The sequence below is a fragment of the Salmo salar genome, chromosome 21 (assembly GCF_965601325.2).
Source record: "Salmo salar chromosome 21, fSalSal1, whole genome shotgun sequence".
In the NCBI taxonomy this organism is placed as follows: Eukaryota; Metazoa; Chordata; class Actinopteri; order Salmoniformes; family Salmonidae; genus Salmo; species Salmo salar.
The window spans coordinates 43,828,187-43,848,772 of record NC_138311.1 but is presented as its reverse complement, the minus strand read 5'-3'; the positions used below and the strand labels follow the sequence as shown (position 1 = coordinate 43,848,772).

The 20,586-nt window shown below is 44.8% G+C and overlaps 2 protein-coding genes across 4 annotated transcripts; one reads left to right on the top strand and one right to left on the bottom strand.

Annotated features, from left to right (window-relative positions):
• Window positions 1-2,165: 2,165 nt before the first annotated feature.
• Window positions 2,166-7,592, bottom strand: LOC106582365 (TBCC domain-containing protein 1). 3 transcript variants are annotated; one of them, XM_082967201.1, is made up of 8 exons: window positions 7,332-7,592; window positions 6,439-6,773; window positions 6,020-6,175; window positions 5,346-5,483; window positions 4,844-5,072; window positions 4,444-4,630; window positions 3,803-3,925; window positions 2,166-3,601 (listed from the first exon to the last, which is right to left on the bottom strand). In XM_082967201.1, exons 2-8 carry the CDS (start codon window positions 6,769-6,771, stop codon window positions 3,349-3,351), a joined length of 1,419 nt encoding a protein of 472 aa, XP_082823327.1. In that variant the 5' UTR covers window positions 6,772-6,773; window positions 7,332-7,592; the 3' UTR covers window positions 2,166-3,348. The 3 variants fall into 3 exon arrangements, with proteins under 3 accessions (XP_082823327.1, XP_082823326.1, XP_014020897.1); XM_082967200.1 differs by having other exon boundaries at window positions 3,803-4,306; window positions 7,332-7,591; XM_014165422.3 differs by having other exon boundaries at window positions 2,166-3,581; window positions 3,803-4,306; window positions 7,332-7,590.
• Window positions 7,593-7,711: 119 nt separating this feature from the next.
• On the top strand, window positions 7,712-17,754 carry LOC106582367 (dnaJ homolog subfamily B member 11). Its single transcript, XM_014165423.3, has 10 exons — window positions 7,712-8,026; window positions 8,560-8,716; window positions 9,457-9,554; window positions 10,015-10,150; window positions 10,666-10,808; window positions 11,237-11,319; window positions 11,415-11,472; window positions 15,672-15,783; window positions 16,029-16,188; window positions 16,578-17,754. The coding sequence occupies exons 1-10, from the start codon at window positions 7,953-7,955 to the stop codon at window positions 16,640-16,642; spliced, it is 1,086 nt and encodes a 361-aa protein (XP_014020898.1). The 5' UTR covers window positions 7,712-7,952; the 3' UTR covers window positions 16,643-17,754.
• Window positions 17,755-20,586: the final 2,832 nt, after the last annotated feature.

Sequence of the window (20,586 nt, the reverse complement as noted above, 5' to 3'; positions counted from 1 at the left end):
AGCCCATGTAGTTGGGCCTCTCGTAGACAATCTGGAAGAAAGCAAAAGTGATCAGAGGGGAGTGAGTTGGTTGACTTTAGGTTCTTATGCTTGTTAAATGCTCTGGATTGCCCTGTAGGACACGTATCTTTTCAAACATTTCATGGCTTTTTCCAACCTAAAATATTTAAGTAATATGGTCCTTGCTCAAATCATCCAGAAGACTCCAACCCTCCCTGATTACCAAAGAACAAGTCAATCCACTCAACACATTCCTGATTCTTTCTTTGCAGCTAGTACTGAACAAAACTATAAACGCAACATGCAACAATTTCAAGGATTTTATTGAGTTACAGTTCATATAAGGAAATCAGTCAATTGAAATAAATGAAATAGGCCCTAATCTATGGATTTCACATGACTGGGCAGGAGTGGGCATAGACCCACCCACTTGGGAGCCAGGCCCACCTGTTGGAGAGCCAATCAGAATGAGTTTTTCCTCACAAAAGGTCTTTAATACAGACAGAAATACTCCTCATCAGCTGTCTGGGTGGCTGGTCTCAGATGATCCCGCAGGTAAAGAAGCCAGACGTGGAGGTCCTCGGCTGGTACACGTAGTCTGCGGTTGTGAGGCCGGTTGGATGTACTGCCAAATTCTCTAAAATGACGTTGGAGGTGGCTTATGGTAGAGAAACTGTGACAAAACTGCAAATTTGAGTGGATATTTATTGTCCCCAGCACACGGTGCACCTGTGTAATGATCATGCTGTTTAATCAGCTTCTTGATATGCTCCACCTGTCAGGTGGATATGTTATCTTGGCAAAGGAGAAATACTCACAGAGATGTAAACAAATTTGTGCACAACATTTTAGAGAAATAAGCTTTTTGTGCATATGAAACATTTCTGTGATCATTTATTTCAGCTCATGAAACATGGGACCAACACTTTACATGTTGCGTTTATATTTTTGTTCAGTATAAAAGCCATGGACGGGGGTAAACCCATCTGTTTGAGTTAGTTTTTCCAGCAATATTTTCAATGGCACTTGAATGCCAAATAGAAGACTGGATTTCCAATCACGTTAAGTGACAGTGCCCTTTGACCCCCTCTCTGCTGGCTTGCTGAAATGCCCCCCCAACTCTCCTCAACCCCCATACCCACCACAACACAGACCTACCTGGTATGCCACCCTGCTCCCCTCACCCAGCCTATGCCCACTGTGCCCACCACCTCATGCCAACAGTCTGCCAAATGTGACAAATTCTGCCCAGATGCAGGAGGATATTGTCCTCGCACAAATTCTCTCCAGGCGTAGTCACGTCTTCAACTAACAACAGCAGGGCAGAGAGGTGTGTGGGTGTGCTTGGAGGCATACATCAGACAAGTTCCATTACACTAGAAGACCATTTAGAAGCATGGAAATCTGAAAATCTGTCAAGTATGCAGGCCAATCAATCTCTTCCATTCCTTCTCTGGGGCCAATGAATGTTCAAAAGAGACAAAGGAAGGAGTGACACTGAGGTGAATTGTGCCACATCTGTTCCCCTCCAGTCTTAGCCAAAACTAGTTGATGTACCAGTGCACAGTCCCTTTGCCCTGAATTGGCACAATAAAGTCAAGCTATATCATGAGCCCGAACAGAGCCAAGACAGTTTGGTTGGGAATGTTTCCACTTAGTTCATAAGTAGAGAGCATTTAAAGGGGTATTATGGGATTGCTACACACATTTCACTTTTAAATTCATGACATATACCCATTGATTCTTGAATATAACTTGTAAAGGCCTCATGAGCTTAGTTCAACTGTCATACCCCATCAAAACCCCAAATATCAGCTTGTTTTACTCCTTTGTAAACAATGTAGTTGGAATATATATACAGTATATATTAAAAATGTAGTAGTGAACAACCACTGTATAGCCTCAAACATGGTTAAAACTATCATTTTGATCTTACAGATGGTCAGTCCTTGCCTCCAGCCCCATCCCTCAGCAATTTACCAAATCAGTGGCGGGGTGGCCACTTTATTGTTTGAACTGCAGATTAGCCCTTTAAAAGGTCATTGGCGTAATCTCTATACATGTTGACTGTGCTACAGCTAATTGTAATGGTGTGTGATTAGTCTAACAGTATAAAGTAAACATTGAGGTCGATATACAGGGTCTCTAGGATAAAATGGCACGTCAAGGCAAAAAACTAATAGTTTATTGATGTCTAAAGAACTAAACAAAATTGTGCTCTTAGAAACCAATGTAAATTAATTCCATTGTAATTGTGTAGGTAGGGAAGCATAGTGCAATTGAATTGAAAGGCAAGTCACTGACAACTAAGCTACAGCAGTAAGGCATAATAACCACAATATCATCCATCCTTCTACACACTGAAGAAAGGGAGAGGACTAACAAAAAAGGGATAGACTGAGGTTACCTAGCACATCAGCATCCAGTGGCCCATGCTAGGCTAATTTTAACAGTACACAGATCTTTGCTTTAGGTCCACTGTCCGTTGACCCATATAATGGAATAGAACTGCTCCCTCAAAGGCATGTTTCTCTTCTCATTACACTAATGTGCCCTGTCATCCATCCTCTTAGAGGTGCATGTTGTCTAAAGACTTCAAATACCCATCCCAGGGAAGTACTAGCCTGGTCCCACATCTGTTTGTGCTCTTGCCATCTCCATTGTCAAGCCAAATGTTTTGAAACGGTAGTAAGGAGTTGACATGATAGCACAATAGATTGGCACTCAGGCTAGGAAGGTACTAAATTCATTGGAATTTGTTGAAGAGGCATATCTTTAAATTCATCACACCCTCTCTCCTACTACCAGAAAAGGCATTAAGACGTAATATCATACATACTGTACAATCACATGAATACATTAATTCATTTCTTCTATATACTGGACAAGGTCAATCTCTGGATTAACAGCACAACCTGATTCCCTATTATTTCAATAGTACAGTACCCACTACAGAGGTACCACACTACACAGATCTAACCAGTGTGGCTAACAATAGGTACCATGTTATTGTACCCCAAGTGCTCTAGGACCACTGGCTCTGTCCTGATTCTCTACCCTGCACATCCACACCGTTGTAAAATACATGAGAGGGAGTGTACAAGTACACACTTCATGAGAAGGGTAGAGAATCGGGACGCAACAGTCTCAGCTGGATGAAAGGGACTAGAACAGAGCCAGTCGTCTATACCAGACCATCCTCCTTCTGTAGTCTACTGATCCTCAGATCAGATCCTGCCTGGAACTGTGGACAGACAACAGGCAAACAAAGGGATTAGAGGTGCTAGTGGCTGTGAGGCAAACCGCTGACTGTGAGGCAAAGGCAAGAGCTTTGTATGGGGATCTCCATCAACAAGAACCCAAAAAGTCAGCAAGGCAGACGCGTCTGTCCCACTTCCCGTATAGATGTCCCTTCCTGTCTGGTGTCATTGGTCCTGGCCTCCAGGCTGTCGCTGTCCGAGTGGTCCTGGGATGTGATGCAGGGGGGAATAAGGCTATCAAGCTCCTGCCTGTGTCCCGACTCCAACAGCCATTCATGAAACTTCTGCTCCACCAAGGCCTGGAACTGACGCCGCTGCTCCCTGAAAACAGAGACGCATGACTGAATAGAGGAACAAGAGAAACATTACCAGACCCCTCAGCGCTCACAACCCGGTATAAAATCAGACATTTTAAAGGGTTGTACATCATTCACATTGATCATGGAAACTGGGAAGCAGTTCATGTTTTCATTCTCTGAGTCCAGGTCAAATTTCCATTGCCAACAAATCTAGCAGTTTGGTCTTCTCTGTTAATGACTCACTTGTTCAGGTGTGCATCCTTCACCATCTTCTGCCAGTCCTGTACACTCTTCTCCCTCTCCTCATGGGCCTTCTGGTACAGCGATGGCAGCCCACCTGGCACCTCACACGTATCCCCCTCCATCCTGAAGGGCACCACAAGGGGGCAGAACTCAGTGGGCGGCAGCAGCCTGTAGGATCCAGGGTCTGGGATGGTACCCTCCACTCCCACCAGTAAGGGCTGGTCCCAGGCATTGGGCACCACAGCTAGACCCACACTGGCCATGTGATCCTCCAGGGAGGGGTAATGTGTGTGGAAGGGCCCCAGGGTGAGTGCAGTGTTCCCGGGGAGCAGTAGAGGCCGGGTGGGGGTGAGGGCGTGGATGGTACAGTAGGAGGAGGAACCTATGGCTAGACGGCCAGCCACACACACCACCTTGACGTTCTCACAGCTCTGGATGTGGATACTGGTCTCGATGGGACCCAGGACTACCGTGCTGTTACGACACTTGTCCAGGCTCACTGACCTGAAACACACACCACGGGGAATGCCATCTCATCTAAGAAAAGGGATATTTCTACTGAAATGGATCTGTTTTTGTAGTTAGATGGGGCATGCTACAGGTGTAGTGTCCAGTCTGACTATGTGTAGAGAACCTCTCACCTGAGTGGAGAGAGGAGGTAGATAAAGGCGTCACTGCAGCGGTGTATTTTGACGTTAGCTCCTGCTAGCTTGTCTGAGTCCTTGGCCAGGGTCTGTCTGAACACCTGTGACATCAGCACCATCTTGCTGCCTGGGGGGGCCATGTGGGTGTTCCGGGCGATCTTAGCTCTCTTCATAGCTCCCTCCACTAGAGGACAGGGGAACAGACAGTCACAGACAGACAGCCATGCTTCAATCCTAATAGCTCTCTACATCTCCCACAGAAAAAGGTGAGCTAGAAAACAGTTACAAGATAACGCACTCATTTCTATAAAACATACTAACACACCTTATTTGACTGTGCATCTAAATATAAATGAATGATCCACATTAGGGTTTACTTTGGGTGGTAGTAACCTACCTTGCTGAGCCCAGGCCAGCTTCTTCCCAGACCTCAGGCAGGTTGACATCCCAAAGGGGTTGGGGACGAGGGCCTGTCTGAGCCATGCCAGCAGGGGGTGCAGGGAGAAGGAGCGGCTGAATTTGGAGTACCCTGCTTGGGTCTGGAGTGGGGCTCTGGAGAGCAGCTTGTGGATGGGGTGGACGGTCCGGCCGCGGGACACTGAGCCCTCCAGCAGCAGGCTGAGGCCCTGTAGAGAAAATATTTTACTGTATTGTTGTTTACTGAAAAGGTAAATTGTTGTATTGCAAAAACTGAATGAACACTGCAGTGTATTGGGCATGTTATGGAACCTTTCACTGTATTATACAAGAATATATAGTTGAGGATGAGTGCATCCAAGTGTCATCCTTTTCCCTACATGGTGCACTACTACAGAGCCCCGATGGCTCTGGTCAAAAGTAGTGCACTATATAGGGAATAGGTTGCCATTTGGGATGCGGACCATGTTCCCTCGCTTCACCTGTAGAGCCTCCAGAGAGACCTGGCTGTCCTTCACGGCTTGGCCGGACCCTGACAGCTGGCCTGGTTCTACTAGCAGCTCCAGCAGCTCACACAGGTGGGTCTGGAGGAAGGACAGGTGGGCCTGGTCATCCCAGTTCTGATCACAGCAACAGGGTGAAAAGACTGAACAATGATACAATGCATGGATATGGGAGCTAATGCAATATCCATGCATATTTAAGCAATGAGGCATGAGGGGGTGTAGTATATGGCCAATATACCACGGCTAAGGCTATTCTTATGCACAACGGTATCGTGAAGCGCCTGGATACAGCCCTTAGCCATGGTATACAGGCCATATACAACAAACCCTGAGGTGCTTTATTGCAATTCTAAACTGTTTACCAACATAATTAGAGCAGTAAAAATAAATGTTTTGTCATACCCATGGTATACGGTCTGATATATTATGGCTGTCAGCCAATCAGCATTCAGGGCTCAAACCACGCAGTTTATAATAAAATGTCAGTAACTAGACCATCAGAATATGTTTTACTTTGCATTTCAAGAAAGAAAACAAAATAATGTCCACGTATAGAGATAGGTTAGAGAGACTTAATCATAAAAACTGATTGTGTACATTTACACTCTCAGCCTGTCGTTAAACTTGTAAGCAATATAAAGCAACAGGACCTTGTTTTGAGAGCTGGTCTTTGCCTCGCGGTCCGAGGAGGGGGAGCGAGAGCGGGGGCTTGGCCACTCTTCACCAATCAGAGATGTACGTAGAGACACCCGGTTCAGCTGCTGAATGTAGAGGAAGAGGAGGAACTGCAGCGTGTCCACACACAACTAGAAAAGAGAGAAGAGGAAAATACAGAAAAAAATACAGAGATTCTGAACACAAACCAATACTTGACATAGGTCAGTCTCACAAACAATACCTAAAAGGATAATGGACAGACTCCTGTGTCAAAGTCTGTCTAAACAAAAAAAAGTGCAGGATACAACAGGATAGATATTATCACAGTCCAACTGACAACACATCCGTGGGGGACATAGTCATACAGGTCTCTGCCCTTTTCTCATTCCTCCCTAGTGTGCTCACAGCTCACCTTGCTCCTCTGGCGGTCCAGCTCTCTGGGGGAGGAGCACTGGGACAGGTTCTCAGCCCACTCCAGCCTCTCCTCTGCAGGGTGACCAGCCAGCAGGTCAAAGGTCTCAAAGTAGAGCCAAGCCAGGTCCTCAGGGAGCTGCAGCTTGCCACAGGCAATGTGCCTCCACATGAGCCAGCCTAGCATGGGGAAGCAGCCCTCTCGCGAGCGCACGTAGGCAGCCATCTTGCGCAGGTAGTGCAGGCTAAGTTTGGTAGGGGGTGCCACCTGCAGAGCCCCCAAGAGGAAGGGCTCCATGCGAGGCCACAGCGCCACACCACCACCCTGGTCCATGGCTGTTAGTGGGCCAGGAAGAGGAGGGAGTGGAAGAACAAAATAACTGGGTGAGAGGTCAGGGAGGTCAGACAGAGGGGTGAGCATACAGTGAGTGTGGTGAGATATCTGAGCAGTGCATTGAATTAAGAAAGTTGTAAACAAGAGTACACCTATTCATTGGTGGCTTCTGGTCTGCTGTTCAATATTGCAGTATTATTAGATACCCTTTAAAATACGAGTTAACTAACTAGCTGTATTATAAAAACAGAATATCCCTTGTATAACTAGCTAGTGCACTAACGCACTCTAAATAACGTTTTATTTATGTGACTGCTTGTTCCAATGCAAATGTCTGTGTTGTCTGACTGCTGTTACTCCTGGCTAACAGAGAGTGGACGCCGGATGTTCCCATGACAACAACTGGCCACTAGAGATGATCTGTAGGTAGCTAACAGCATTTGCTTGATTTATTTATTTAGCAAGGGAACGTTAGCGAGCTAGTTAGCTAGCAACATGGCTTAGCAGCAGATGCAAAGCAGTCAGACTAGCAGAGACAAAACACTTGACGCTTAGCTTACCTTCGCTTGTTCAGCAAGTTTCCACTAGTCCTAGCGATTTCTGGTCCTGCCTCGAAGTTCCAGGAAAAGTAACTGGTGATCAAGCTCCCTCATAAGTAAAATTAAAGTTTAGTACCTTACAGTATTTAGCTAGTTACCTGGCTTTTGGTATGGTTTGTTTACTATGCTGTGAATTTGATCAGCACGTAGCTAGCTACAGAACGACGTTCTTCCTATTTGGCGCCCTTGCATGTTCTCATCTGTTGCGCGCGACTACACAGAGCGAAGGTCGCGCGCAATGCACTGCCTGCTCGTGCATCAAGTCCGACATGAAGGGCACCAGGCATATTGTAAGAATCCGATACATTCAGTCTACATTCATCCACTAGAAAATATATTGCAAAGATATTTAAAAAGTGTACACCGGCTTTTATTGCTGTCGCTTTAAGAGTTATATATGTAACTGTCAGTATATTTTGTGGTGGATGAACGTAGGATGTGCCTGTGATATATACGGTGGGCGGGCGTTAGCGCGAGAGGCGGGCGGTTCTGATTTGACAGAAGGAAGAGGATCAGTGACAGAAAGGAAGCCGACCTCAAAAGCCGGGTTGTACTGTTGGTTACTTGCAGAAACTGGTATCTATGGCCGTTAAAGGGATGCATCTATGCAGTGTTTGCTGTCTTGCCCTTTATTTCGTTACAGCAGTGCTTGCAGGGTAAGTACTTGTTTCTATATAACCTGAACACACCGTCTCTGCAATGGTCAAACCGGTTCAAACGCGGTATCGCTAGCTGGTACACATGTTTCATTGTGATTGGTCTACGCTGCTGAAGCCCATTCCCCATGTGTAAAATAGCTAACGTTAGCTAGCTACTATTTGGAGGGGTAAAGAAGCAATCTCAGCAACGTGAACACCACTGTAAATAAAGTCCTTGTTCATAGGGTAGTCAACATCTCCCTGCCTGATCCTTTGTTTCCAGTATCGTGAATCTACTCGAGGGAATGTCATGGAAGAGTGGGCTAACTTGCTCAACTGGCTTTGTGCTCAAAAATGAGAGCCGTTGATATCGAAGTGAATTACTCTGGACTGGGTGATACCTATTTAGAATGATTTACTTCACAAGTATTCTTACTCTGATAAACCACACGTTTGTGAACCCTACTCCACTTGTCACTATCATGAAGGGAAACTATCTAAGATCCGGTAGATGGCTAGACACCCCCTCTTATTTTCACCTCTATCTACAGGCGAGATTTCTACAAGATCTTGGGTGTGAGCAAGTCTGCATCTGTGAGGGACATCAAGAAGGCTTACAGAAAGCTGGCTCTCCAGCTGCACCCTGACAGAAACCCAGATGACCCAACGGCTGCTGACAAATTCGCAGACCTGGGGTCAGCATATGAGGTAGGAAGTGAACCCCTGTATTTCCCTGTATCACGTATCTCTCTGGTAATTGTTATTTGCATGGCACTTTTGTTTTATAATATGTGGTATCAATATCATACCATGATGATCTTGTCTTGTGTAGCTAGTCTCAGAAACAATACCCATCGAACATCATTGTCAGTCTCATGAAGAGATGTAAAAGATCTGAATGGCAACTGAGTGTTGAGATAATAGTACTCTATTGTCATGTATAATTTATTAACCTTTTATAATAGTCATTTGATCTGGGTGTGTAGTAATATTTGACTTCAGCATGCTATCTCATTTGCGTTACGATCGAGGCACGGAAACGAAAGTTTTTTGTGAGAAACTGAAGCGACCTATTTGGTTGTTGTTGAAAACGACATAGTGATTTTGATTGGCCAAGAAGACCGTGTGGCTGCCTCTGATTGGCTCATACTGTGGTCAGGGTTCTCTCATGAAAGCACGACGTGGAGCGCTCGGAGCGGCTCAGTGAAACGTCCTATTATGCGCACCGCACTAGTGTCATTATGATCACTGATAAGGTGTAGATTTGGAACATCATCCAATTTCATGATTGATACATTTTGCATGGCTAAGCTATTTAAGTGTGTGAAATGTAATGTTAAGAATTTGTAATTAAAGTTAATTTCATGTTGCTAATGTAAAGAAACCATGTACTCTACAGTATTTTGTGACTTAAAAAGAGTTCATCCCTGATGTTGTGCTGTTTGTAGGTGCTCTCTGATGAAGAGAAGAGGAAGCAGTATGATGCCTACGGAGAGGATGGTCTGAAAGAGGGCCACCATGGTTCTCACAATGATATCTTCTCCAGGTACAGGAGGTTTACCTAATAGATTACTATAATATACTGTACGTGATGTTTTCAGAATATATGATCTCGGTGCTTAACAATGATATCCTCATCATCCTTGTGGGTATATGTCTATGTGGTCGCTCCGAGACCAGGCTTACCAGGGCTTTACTTTGTAATAAATGCTTAATACCAGGCTGAAGTGTGTTAAATTACAAGCTCCCGCTATAAGTAGTGCTGGACTTGGACTGAAATAGGTGCTGGTGCTCATTTTGGGTGCTGGAACTGTTTACATTTAGGTGCAGGAGCTACACAATACTTTTGAGATAATATTCTATAAGAGGAACAGGAGCTCAAGCGGTAGAACATTTGAGGTGCCGGTACTCAGCTCCTGTGAGCTCCTGTCTATGTCAAGCACTGGCTACGTTCCAAATAATGTCTCTTACCCCACTGTTACCTCACACTCTGTTGCCTCTTCCAGTTTCTTTGGCGACTTTGGCTTCATGTTTGGAGGAAACCGGCAAGGACAACAGGACAGGAACATCCCCAGAGGAAATGACATTGTGCTGGACCTGGAGGTCACACTCGAAGAGGTGTACTCGGGGAACTTTGTAGAGGTACACTTCAACCCTTATGGTGGTCTGTATATACTGTCCATATCCAAAATCTGTCTTGCCTACTACTTACTTAAACTGCATAATGTGCACTGTTTAGTAAAAATGTATGTAATAAGCGTGAAATAACATACTAGGCTCTTCCATTCTGAGAATGCGTAATCTAAAATGCGCAATTGCGTATATTCCCGCCATTCGTTAATTTTGTTACGCTGTGTAACCTTGTGTGATTTATCAGCTGTTGTCTAACGACTCTCTTCCTCAATAGTGGGCAGTGAATTCTACTAGATATCAAGCTGAACGGAGTATGACCTCCTGGCATTGAAAGCATACTGAATTAAAAAAATGTCACCTACTATAGAACTTTCTATTTTCGCATACCCAAAATGCTACTATTTGGAACGCAAGTACGGGTATTCGGACATGGCCACTGTATACGATTTGTGTGCTCCACCAGGCCTACCCTATTTCAACACATACATCCCAATCTCATCACGTCACCTATATGTACATCTCAGGTTGTTCGTAACAAGCCTGTAGCCAAAGAGGCCCCTGGGAAACGGAAATGCAACTGCAGACAGGAAATGAGGACAACGCAACTCGGACCTGGACGCTTCCAGATGAGCCAGGAAGTAGTGTGTGATGAGTGCCCCAATATAAAGTGAGTCACTGCTTCAGGGGTGCTGCTTTGTGGTTGACTCTGTCCTGCTCCTACCCTGTCGTGTGCATGTTGGGTGCTGTCAGCAAAAAAAGAATGTCTGTGCAAATGAATACATTTAAAGATGTGTTCTATACCAGTGGTTCCCAACCAGGGGTCTAGGACCCTGGGGGTACTTGGCAAATCCACAGGGGCTACTTGAGAAGATTAATGTGACCATAGGCTTACTGGTAAAATGCACGAGGGGATACTTCAGGGGTACTCCAGGCAGAACAAAATATAGTTGGTGGTACAGTAACTGATAAAGGTTGGGAACCTCTGTTCTATAATGTCATATTGACTGTGCATCTGGTTAAGACTGTTAACACAGGAGTCAATGGGTTCTTTCTTTATGTGATGAGGATGATAATGTGACTGTCTCATGATCCCAGGCTGGTGAATGAGGAGAGAACTCTGGAGGTAGAGATTGAACAGGGAGTGAGAGATGAGATGGAGTACCCTTTCATTGGGGAAGGTAAGCTACTTACTCAACCATCAGGATAATGGGCGTTAAAAAAAGGGGTTTACAAGTGGTATCAGTGTCTAACTCACGACTACGTCTGTCTCAAGGCGAACCTCACATCGATGGAGAGCCAGGGGACCTACGCTTCCGCATCAAAGTTATGAAGTAAGAGCAGCATTTCCTTATTTCACAAATAATATAGTGGTACTAATCAGGCTACTATTAACTTCTCTAGGAGCCATGCTTTGTTGGTATAGGACATTATGTCAACACTAATACATTAGTGTTATGTAAAGATCAGTGGAGGCTGCTGAGGGGAGGACGGCTCATAATAATGTCTGGAATGGAGTGAAAAGAACGGTATCAAACACACGACAAACATGTTTGATACTCTTTACTCCATTCCGGCCATTATTATGAGCCTTCCTCCCCTCAGCAGCCTCCACTGGTAAAGATGTTTGGAATGTTCGCTACTTGCATTCACAGTTTTCTATCTGACTCAAACCTTGTATCTAAACTTAGCAAAAAAGAAACGTCCTCACTGTCAACTGTCCTCACTGTCAATTTTCAGCAAACTTAACATGTGTAAATATTTGTATGAACATAACAAGATTCAACAACTGAGACAAAAACTGAACAAGTTCCACAGACATGTAACTAACAGAAATGGAATAATGTGTCCCTGAACAAAGGGGGGGTCAAAATCAAAAGTAACAGTCAGTATCTGGTGTGGCCACCAGCTGCATTAAGTACTGCAGTGCATCTCCTCCTCATGGACTGTACCAGATATTCCAGTTCTTGCTGTGAGATCTTACCCCACTCTTCCACCAAGGCACCTGAAAGTTCCCGGATATTTCTGGGGGGAATGGCCCTAGCCCTCACCCTCCGATCCAACAGGTCCCAGATGTGCTCAATGGTATTGAGATCCGGGCTCTTCGCTGGCCATGACAGAACACTGACATTCCTGTCTTGCAGGAAATCACACACAGAACGAGCAGTATGGCTGGTGGCATTGTCATGCTGGAGGGTCATGTCAGGATGAGGCTGCAGGAAGGGTACCACATGAGGGAGGAGGATGTCTTCCCTGTAACGCACAGCATTGAGATTGCCTGTAATGACAACAAGCTCAGTCCGATGATGCTGTGAGACATCGCCCCAGACCATGACGGACCCTCCAAATCGATCCCGCTTCAGAGTACAGGCCTCGGTGTAACGCTCATTCCTTCGACGATAAACGCGAGAGCACTTTTTGCCAGGTCCAGCGACGGTGGGTTTGTGCCCATAGGCGACGTTGTTGCCGGTGATGTCTGGTGAGGACCTGCCTAACAACAGGCCTACAAGCCCTCAGTGCAGCCCCTCTCAGCTTGTTGCGGACAGTCTGAGAACTGATGGATGGATTGTGCGTTCCTGGTGTAACTCGGGCAGTTGTTGTTGCCAACTCCCGCAGGTGTGATGTACCGATCCAGTGCAGGTGTTATTACACGTGGTCTGCCACTGCGAGGACGATCAACTGTCCATCATGTCAGGTCCCGTGTGGCTTAGTTGGTAGAGCATGGTGTTTGCAACGCCAGGGTTGTGGGTTCGATTCCCATGGGGGACCAGTACGGAGAAAAAATGTATGAAATGTATGCATTCACTACTGTAAGTCGCTCTGGATAAGAACGTCTGCTAAATGACTAAAATGTAAATGTAATGTCTCCCTGTAGCGCTGTCTTAGGCGTCTTACAGTACGGACATTGCAATTTATTGCCCTGGCCACATCTGCAGTCCTCATGCCTCCTTGCAGCGTGCCTAAGGCATGTTCACGCAGAATAGCAGGGACCCTGGGCATCTTTCTTTTGGTGTTTTTCAGAGTCAGTGGAAAGGCCTCTTTAGTGTCCTAAGTTTTCATAACTGTGACCTTAATTGCCTACCGTCTGTAAGCTGTTAGTGTCTTAACGACCGTTCCACAGGTGCATGTTCATGAATTGTTTATGGTTCATTGAACAAGCATGGAAACAGTGTTTAAACCCTTTACAATGAAGATCTGTGAAGTTATTTGGATTATTACGAATTATCTTTGAAAGACAGGGTCTTGAAAAAGGGACATTTCTTTTTTTGCTGAGTTTATATGCTTGCTGTATGCAAATGCTTTCTCACTCTGTTAGGTAGCCTGTCTCTCTCTATTATATAAGATGTAGGTTGTCAGTTGTGGAAGCTGTTTTGTGTTGTTTATGTGACTCAACCCTTCTCTGTCTATGCCCACTACAGGCTTTATTATTTCCCTCTCCCTGTTAGCTAACTTGATACACCAGTGTCTATTTAAGTGATAATGCCAGAGAAGCACAAACTGTGCCAATATATCCTCCAAACACCGGCTTCGAGGGCATTATGAATTTTATACAACCGGTTACCAACATATTCAAATAATGATTGACATATTTTAATTGAAAGCATTATTTAGATTTTTTTCTTCATACTATTTAATCCTTCCACAAGAAATTGTCCCGAAACAAATCTAGGGTTGCTACCCAAGCCGGCTGATCGTTCGTTCTATTGGTTCGGTTGCCAGAGACGCGACCCAGTCGTTCAGTCTTTTTGCTGTGTCTATGGATGCAACAGTCATTCGTTCTAAATGTTCCATTGCCATACTGGCTGGCAACATTGTTATCCCTTGCTTGCTAGCAAGCCAACTACGGCTAACTTCGTCACGTCAAACAGTGCAGAAGGAATAACTACAGTAGCTTCATTTGTTTAAGCTCTTTTCTTGTGACATTTATTTGGATACATCCATAACAATGAGCTAATGAGGCACGATTTCACCTGGCATAGAAAATGTGCTCTCTCGTTTAGGACACTTGTTCAGAGGAGCTAGCCAACAACACAGCTAACACAATCACTTCTAACTGAAGCTGGAAAGACTGCAAACTAGCTGCTCTTCATTTCATTTGAACTTTTTTCAATTGACATTTCTTTGTATATATCCATAAAAATGATGCCAGCTGATTCATCATTTCGACTGGCTGAGAAACGCTGCCTGCCTCCCTCTCTCGTCCCGACTGCCGACCCCTACACGTTCATTACTATGGGACAGTTGGAGATCAGAATATTGAAACAATGTTGCAAATGTCCGAGGGACAGACAGTAACAGGCTGACTACACCGATCGCGTCACAAAATGCATTTAGAAATCTATGTTATTCAATTATTGCACCCACACTGCTCGCGTGCGTTGCCAAGGGCTAAAATATAAGTCAGTTCTATTTCTGACGCAGATCGCAGCAAGTCCTGCCTCTCCCATCTCCTCATTGGTTTATAGAAGCAGGTACCCACGTGCCATCTCCTCATTGGTTATACCCACGTGGGTGACTGAAAGACGAATGAGGTCAGTGGCGGTAATGCACCTAATTTATGAAAGTTGCTAATCGCGATATGAAGTCAAGAGAAGAAAAGGCCTGGAAGGAGGAGAGGTGACTAGAAATGATTTGATTGACTGTTTTATGTGTGGATTAATTGGCAGAGTAGAGGACCTTGTGCATTTCAGGTAAAATAACAACTCAATGTTTATATCCCAGGACAAATTAGCTAGCAACAGCAAGCTAGCTAAAAAGGACAAATTAGCTAGCAAGCTAGCTAGATAAATTGCCATAAATGTTTAATGCATTTCAACCTGTCCCCAAATTAATATAATTGGTTCAGAGTTTGTTTTGATATTTTAACCTGCGTGTCATGATCGCGTTTGGTGTAGGCAGGAGACAAAATACATTTATGCACAATGGCGCTTGCGCGCAGCCGGTTTGGGTTCCGTTTATACAAATCTCCGCTGTTGTAAACTAATATCAGATAATGTCTAGATGAGTTTTATAGTGGAGATCAAGTTTATAAATTATCTGGCTGGGCTGATGAGACAGTGCATTGCCCAGTCAGATGGAACAGAATAAATAGGTATTTTAACTTCATAGATTTAGCTGGTGGTAACTTGTGGAATAGACACCAGCTGGAATGCGCTTTTAACCAATCAGGATTAGACCCACCCGTTGAATAATGTACATTATAAGCTGGGTAGTTCGAACCCTGAATGCTGATAGGCTGACAGCCGTGGTATATCAGACTGTATGACAACATTTATTTTTACTGCTCTAATTATGTTGGTAACCAGTTTATAATAGCAATAAGGCACCTCAGGGTTTGTTGTATATGCCCTGTATACCATGGCGAAGGGCTGTATCCAGGCACTCCGCATTGCGTCGTGCGTAAGAACATCCCTTAGCAGTGGTATATTGACCATATACCACACCCCCTCGGGCATCTATTGGTTAAGTAACATCTTGTCAGTTGTGGAAGCTGTTTTGTTGAAGAGTGATTTAGTAATGTGTGTACTGACAGACATCCAGTGTTTGAGCGGCGAGGAGATGACCTGTACACTAACGTCACCATCTCCCTGGTGGAGGCTCTGGTTGGCTTTGAGATGGACATCATACACCTGGACGGACATAAGGTAACTATGGACGAGTGAAGCTAAGAATTACGTACATATACTGTTTTACTGCCATGTACTGAAATGTTTTGGGGAGGGGAGCTTGTCTTGAGCCATCATTGCCCTATTCTCAAAAAGCACACAAGACTGGTTGAAAAGCAAAAAATATGCATTTTTGTTCTCTGTCTAGAAAATAAAGTATTTATTCATTATAAAGTGTATTCTAAGGAATCAGTGACACACTTTGACTGCTCCTCTGACTACAGGTCCACATTGTGAGGGACAAGATCACTAAGCCTGGTGCTCGGGTGTGGAAGAAAGGAGAAGGCCTGCCCAACTTCGACAACAACAACATCCGTGGCTCTCTCATTGTCTCCTTCGACGTAGAGTTCCCAGAGACACAGCTGAATGACAATCAGAAAGAGGGTAAGGAGGAGGCCGATAAAGATGAGTGGGGGGTGTGACTTGTAATGTATTTATTTATGAGTTTGAGTTAGTTAATGATGCCAGGAGAAAGTAGACTGCATGTTATATATCATAGCTGTTACATACGAGGTATGGGTGTGCCCGTAGAGGCGAAGGACATGCCCGTAGAACACGCCCCCCACCCATTATTATTTTTTTAATCACATTTACAAACTGTAAGCAACACATATACATCACAATAAATCATCTTCGAATTGCCGACTTTACATCACTGACAGGAAGACAATAAAGGTACACATTAACTTCTCAGATATGAATGATTCTGAAAAATGTAAATATGATCATAATGGATAGTCATTTACAATTGGGGCTTGCTTTTGTTGTTCCAGGAGTGAGGGGGATTCTGAAGCAGGCTTCGGTAAAGAAGGTTTACAACGGACTACAGGGGTACTGACACACCAACAGACAGAATCTGGACTGAGTTCTGTGCTATAAAACACACAAAGGAACAAGCACAGGGATGTATTTATTTTCAGATTGTTCTCGGGATGGCTTGACTTGTTTTCTTTTTTAATATTCTACATTCTGAAGGTGACTTGACGTTGTCTATTTTCTTTTAAAGAAGTCCTTGTTGTTATATTTCACATTGACGGGTTGAAACTACACCGTATTTATACTTTTAATTTTCTTGCCCTCGTCCCATTTTTTTACTACCACCATTTCTTTGTCTCTCATTTTCCTTTTGTCTTTTTTAATTCACCTTCAATTTCAACTACTGTCATCCAATGTGAACCACTATCACAGACATGTTTGATCATCAAAGCCCACTATCTGATGTTAAACCTTTATCACACCTGACTGGGCGAGCTGGACTGAGGCAAAGGACTCTGAAATCAAAGGACTATCTCATGTACATCAGCAAGACTGGAATATTATTCCCCTCCCTGTTATTTTGATAAGTTTTACAGATGTAGTACTGTACTAGGGTATTTCATCTAGAGTGATTTTTAACTCCTCTGACACCTTCAACAATTCTGTCATTAATGGGTTTTCGGTCATATATGTTTTCAGTAATATCTTGAAAAGCTTTGTAAATAGGAAAGAAACTACATATTGTTATTTTTTTGTTGAGTTGGATCGTATCTTTAGATTTCTTCTTTGGGGCAATGTCTTGAGTGTTCTGACTGCTGAAAGAAAGGCCACAGAGAATGGTCCTGTTGAGCTGCCTCCCATAACCTCGTCATCAGGGTAGGATTTTTACCCTGGCGAGGCCCTCTTCGGCTCCATCGACGACCATCCACACCTCTTGCTCTTCCTTTCAGCCTGACTGCGTCCCAAATAACACCCTATTACCTGTATATTACACTACTTCTGACTGGGCCCCATGATGAAAAGTAGGACACTAGATGGGGAATAAGGTTCCATGTCAGACACAGACCTTGGTTCTCTGGGCTACTCCTCCTGGCAGAATGGGGATACTGTTTTCCAGAGTGCTACAGTACAGGAGGAAGAAGTGTACTTTTCAGCTGAGAGTTCAATTAAAAGTTTATATAAATAATGACTCAATGTGAAATGACTCATGGATTCATTTAGTGTGTCAATTTAAGCATGTGAGCTATGTCTCTCGGATGTCTATCAGTCACTATGTACATGGAGACCACAAGAGGTTGGTGGCACCTTAATTGGGGAGAACAGGCTGGTGGTAATGCCTGGAGAGGAATGGTATCAAACATAAGGGTTCCAGGTGTTAGATGCCATTCCATTTGCGCCGTTTCAGACATTATGTGCCATCCTCCCCTTAGCAGCCTGCTGTAGTAGAGACAAGCGAGCCAACATGTCGCCAGGAGAGGGCCCAACATGTCGCCAGGAGAGGGCCCAACATGTCGCCAGGAGAGGGCCCAACATGTCGCCAGGAGAGGGCCCAATTGTTGGCATGTAGCCTAGTGGTTAGAGCGTTGTGCCAGTAACCGAAAGGTTGCTGGATGGAATCCCCAAGCTGACAATGTAAAAATCTGTTGTTCTCTCTGAGCAAGGCAGTTAACCCACTATTCCCTGGGCACCGAACACGTGGATGTCGATTATGGCAGCCCCCTGCACCGCTCTGATTCAGAGGGGTTGGGTTAAATGCGGAAGACACATTTCAGTTGAATATATTCAGTTGTACAGCTGACTAGGTATCGCCCTTTCCAATATATTACCAGTAGAGGGCAGCAAGTGTACAGTGAATGTAAAGCAGCCAAGGATGCCTGCTGCTACCACTCCTTGAGGAATCATTGGTCCACTCTATATCCAGGCCTCAGGACCTCACATAGCTCTTGGTTACATAATTGTTATGGCTTTAGAGATGTTTTGTTAGTGATCATTGCATTTTGTTGATGGGCAGTTCCTTATCTCCCGCATTTGTTCTGGTTTTACTGCTGTGATTAGCTGACTTTATTGGTCAGATTATAGGATCAGGCAGTGTGTGTGTGAGAGTCTATCAGACTGTCGTACTGTGTATGTGGTCTGTATGACGCTGTTAACCCCTTGTACTCACACCTCCACTCTGTATCTGACCTCTTTGTGACCCAGCTGGTTCCACTTATTCTGTAAGACTCTATCACTGACTGAGGGTGCGTCCCAAATGGTACCCTATTCCCTATATAGTGCACTACTTTTGACCAGGACCCATAGTGCTCTTCCCTATATAGTGCACTACTTTTGACCAGGGCCCATAGTGCTCTTCCCTATATAGTGCACTACTTTTGACCAGTGCCCATAGTGCCCTTCCCTATATAGTGCACTACTTTTGACCAGTACCCATAGTGCTCTGGTCAAAATGTATGCACTACATATAAGGAACAGGGTGCCTTTTGGGATGCAGAGTCAATCTCAACTTTGTCCCCAGATGAGATCTACCCCCCCCCCCCCCACCCCTCTACCTCGCTTGTGGGAGGGACAGTGGACGGAAGGTTGTCTGAGAGTCTGGCTGGTTGGGTGCAGCAGGGGATGTCCACATGACTCAGTTCAGTGTGGTGATTTTATAGTGTGGTGACAAGCGCATCTGCCCACCAGCATGCATGTGTTTGTGTGGGCTGCATGTGTATTTGTGTGTGTGTGTGTGTGTGTGTGTGTGTGAGAGAGAGAGTGAGGATACATGGGAGGTCCTCCTGTGTCTGGGAGGTACATTCCACACAGCTTTCCCAAAACTGATTACTCCATACATCTCTAATATCTGACAGTAAATCAGGTTTATTATGCAGATATTTCATTTATTTATATTCTCCCATCTACCAATGATGGCTTTGTGTCCAAACTGCACACAACTGTGTGAATCTGTGTGCAGTCTGTGTGTATGATGAACCCCCACAGAGAGCTCTGTGGTATTGGGAATCTCCTCCACAGCCAACCATACACATCCTTTAGTCATTATCAATCTGGATGAGACCCAACAAGCAGGGTTGGTTGGTGATTAGGGTGTATAAAGACTCTGTTTAACCTCTAATTAGCACAACATAGAGAGAACTGTATGTCATGCTGCATAGCCGTCTATTTTAGATATAGCTCTGGCTGCATAGGGAGATTCCCAACCGAGTCCATGTATCTTCACCTATAGTTACTGGCAGTGATAATTCACAGATGTTTTCAGACCTCAAATGTAGTCTGTTGGTGAGACGAGCATAAGTCCCGCTAAGTTTTATAGATCCAGCTGCATAAATATGCCTGCATTGCAAATGAATGAGAAAGATTGCCACTGTCTACTTTAATCATTTTAGATGGTAACTATCTTTCCCATTCATTTAGGAATGGTCCTTGCTATCCGTGATCCTTGGGACGTCCCCTATCCCATTTGAAGTTTAAATATAAAATGGTTTAGGTAAGGGTTATGGTTAAGGTCAGGGTTTAGCGTAGGGTCATCCCAAGGATCCTAGAAAGCACCATTTAGGGAATCTGTATTGACAAACTTTGATTTTGAAATGAACTACCCCTCTAAGGTACAATAAGGCAGCATTGCCTGTATGATGGGCCGACAGACCTCCCCTGCAGCCCCTCAGGGGACCTCAATCAGTCCAAGCACACTTCAGAGCTCTGTGGGACCCGGCTGTGAGTAGAGCGTAGGTGCACTTGACCCAGAGCAATGACACTCTTTAAGTGTTAAGTGGACCACGTGATGTGATGTCTAATTGCACAATCTGCTAGCCAGGGAAGGGAAGTGGCTGAGGGAGAGGAGAGAGAGATGGCGCCAGCAGCCATGTTGACCTGTACTGACTGCACAGTGAGCTCAGCTGATGGAGCCTGACCCTGTGTGAGGCTAGCGTTCAGGGGTGTGTGTGTGTGTGGGGGGCTTGGGTTTAGGAGTGTGTGTGGGGGGGATCTGGGGTTTCAGAGTGTGTGTGTGTGTGTGTGTGGGGGGGGGTT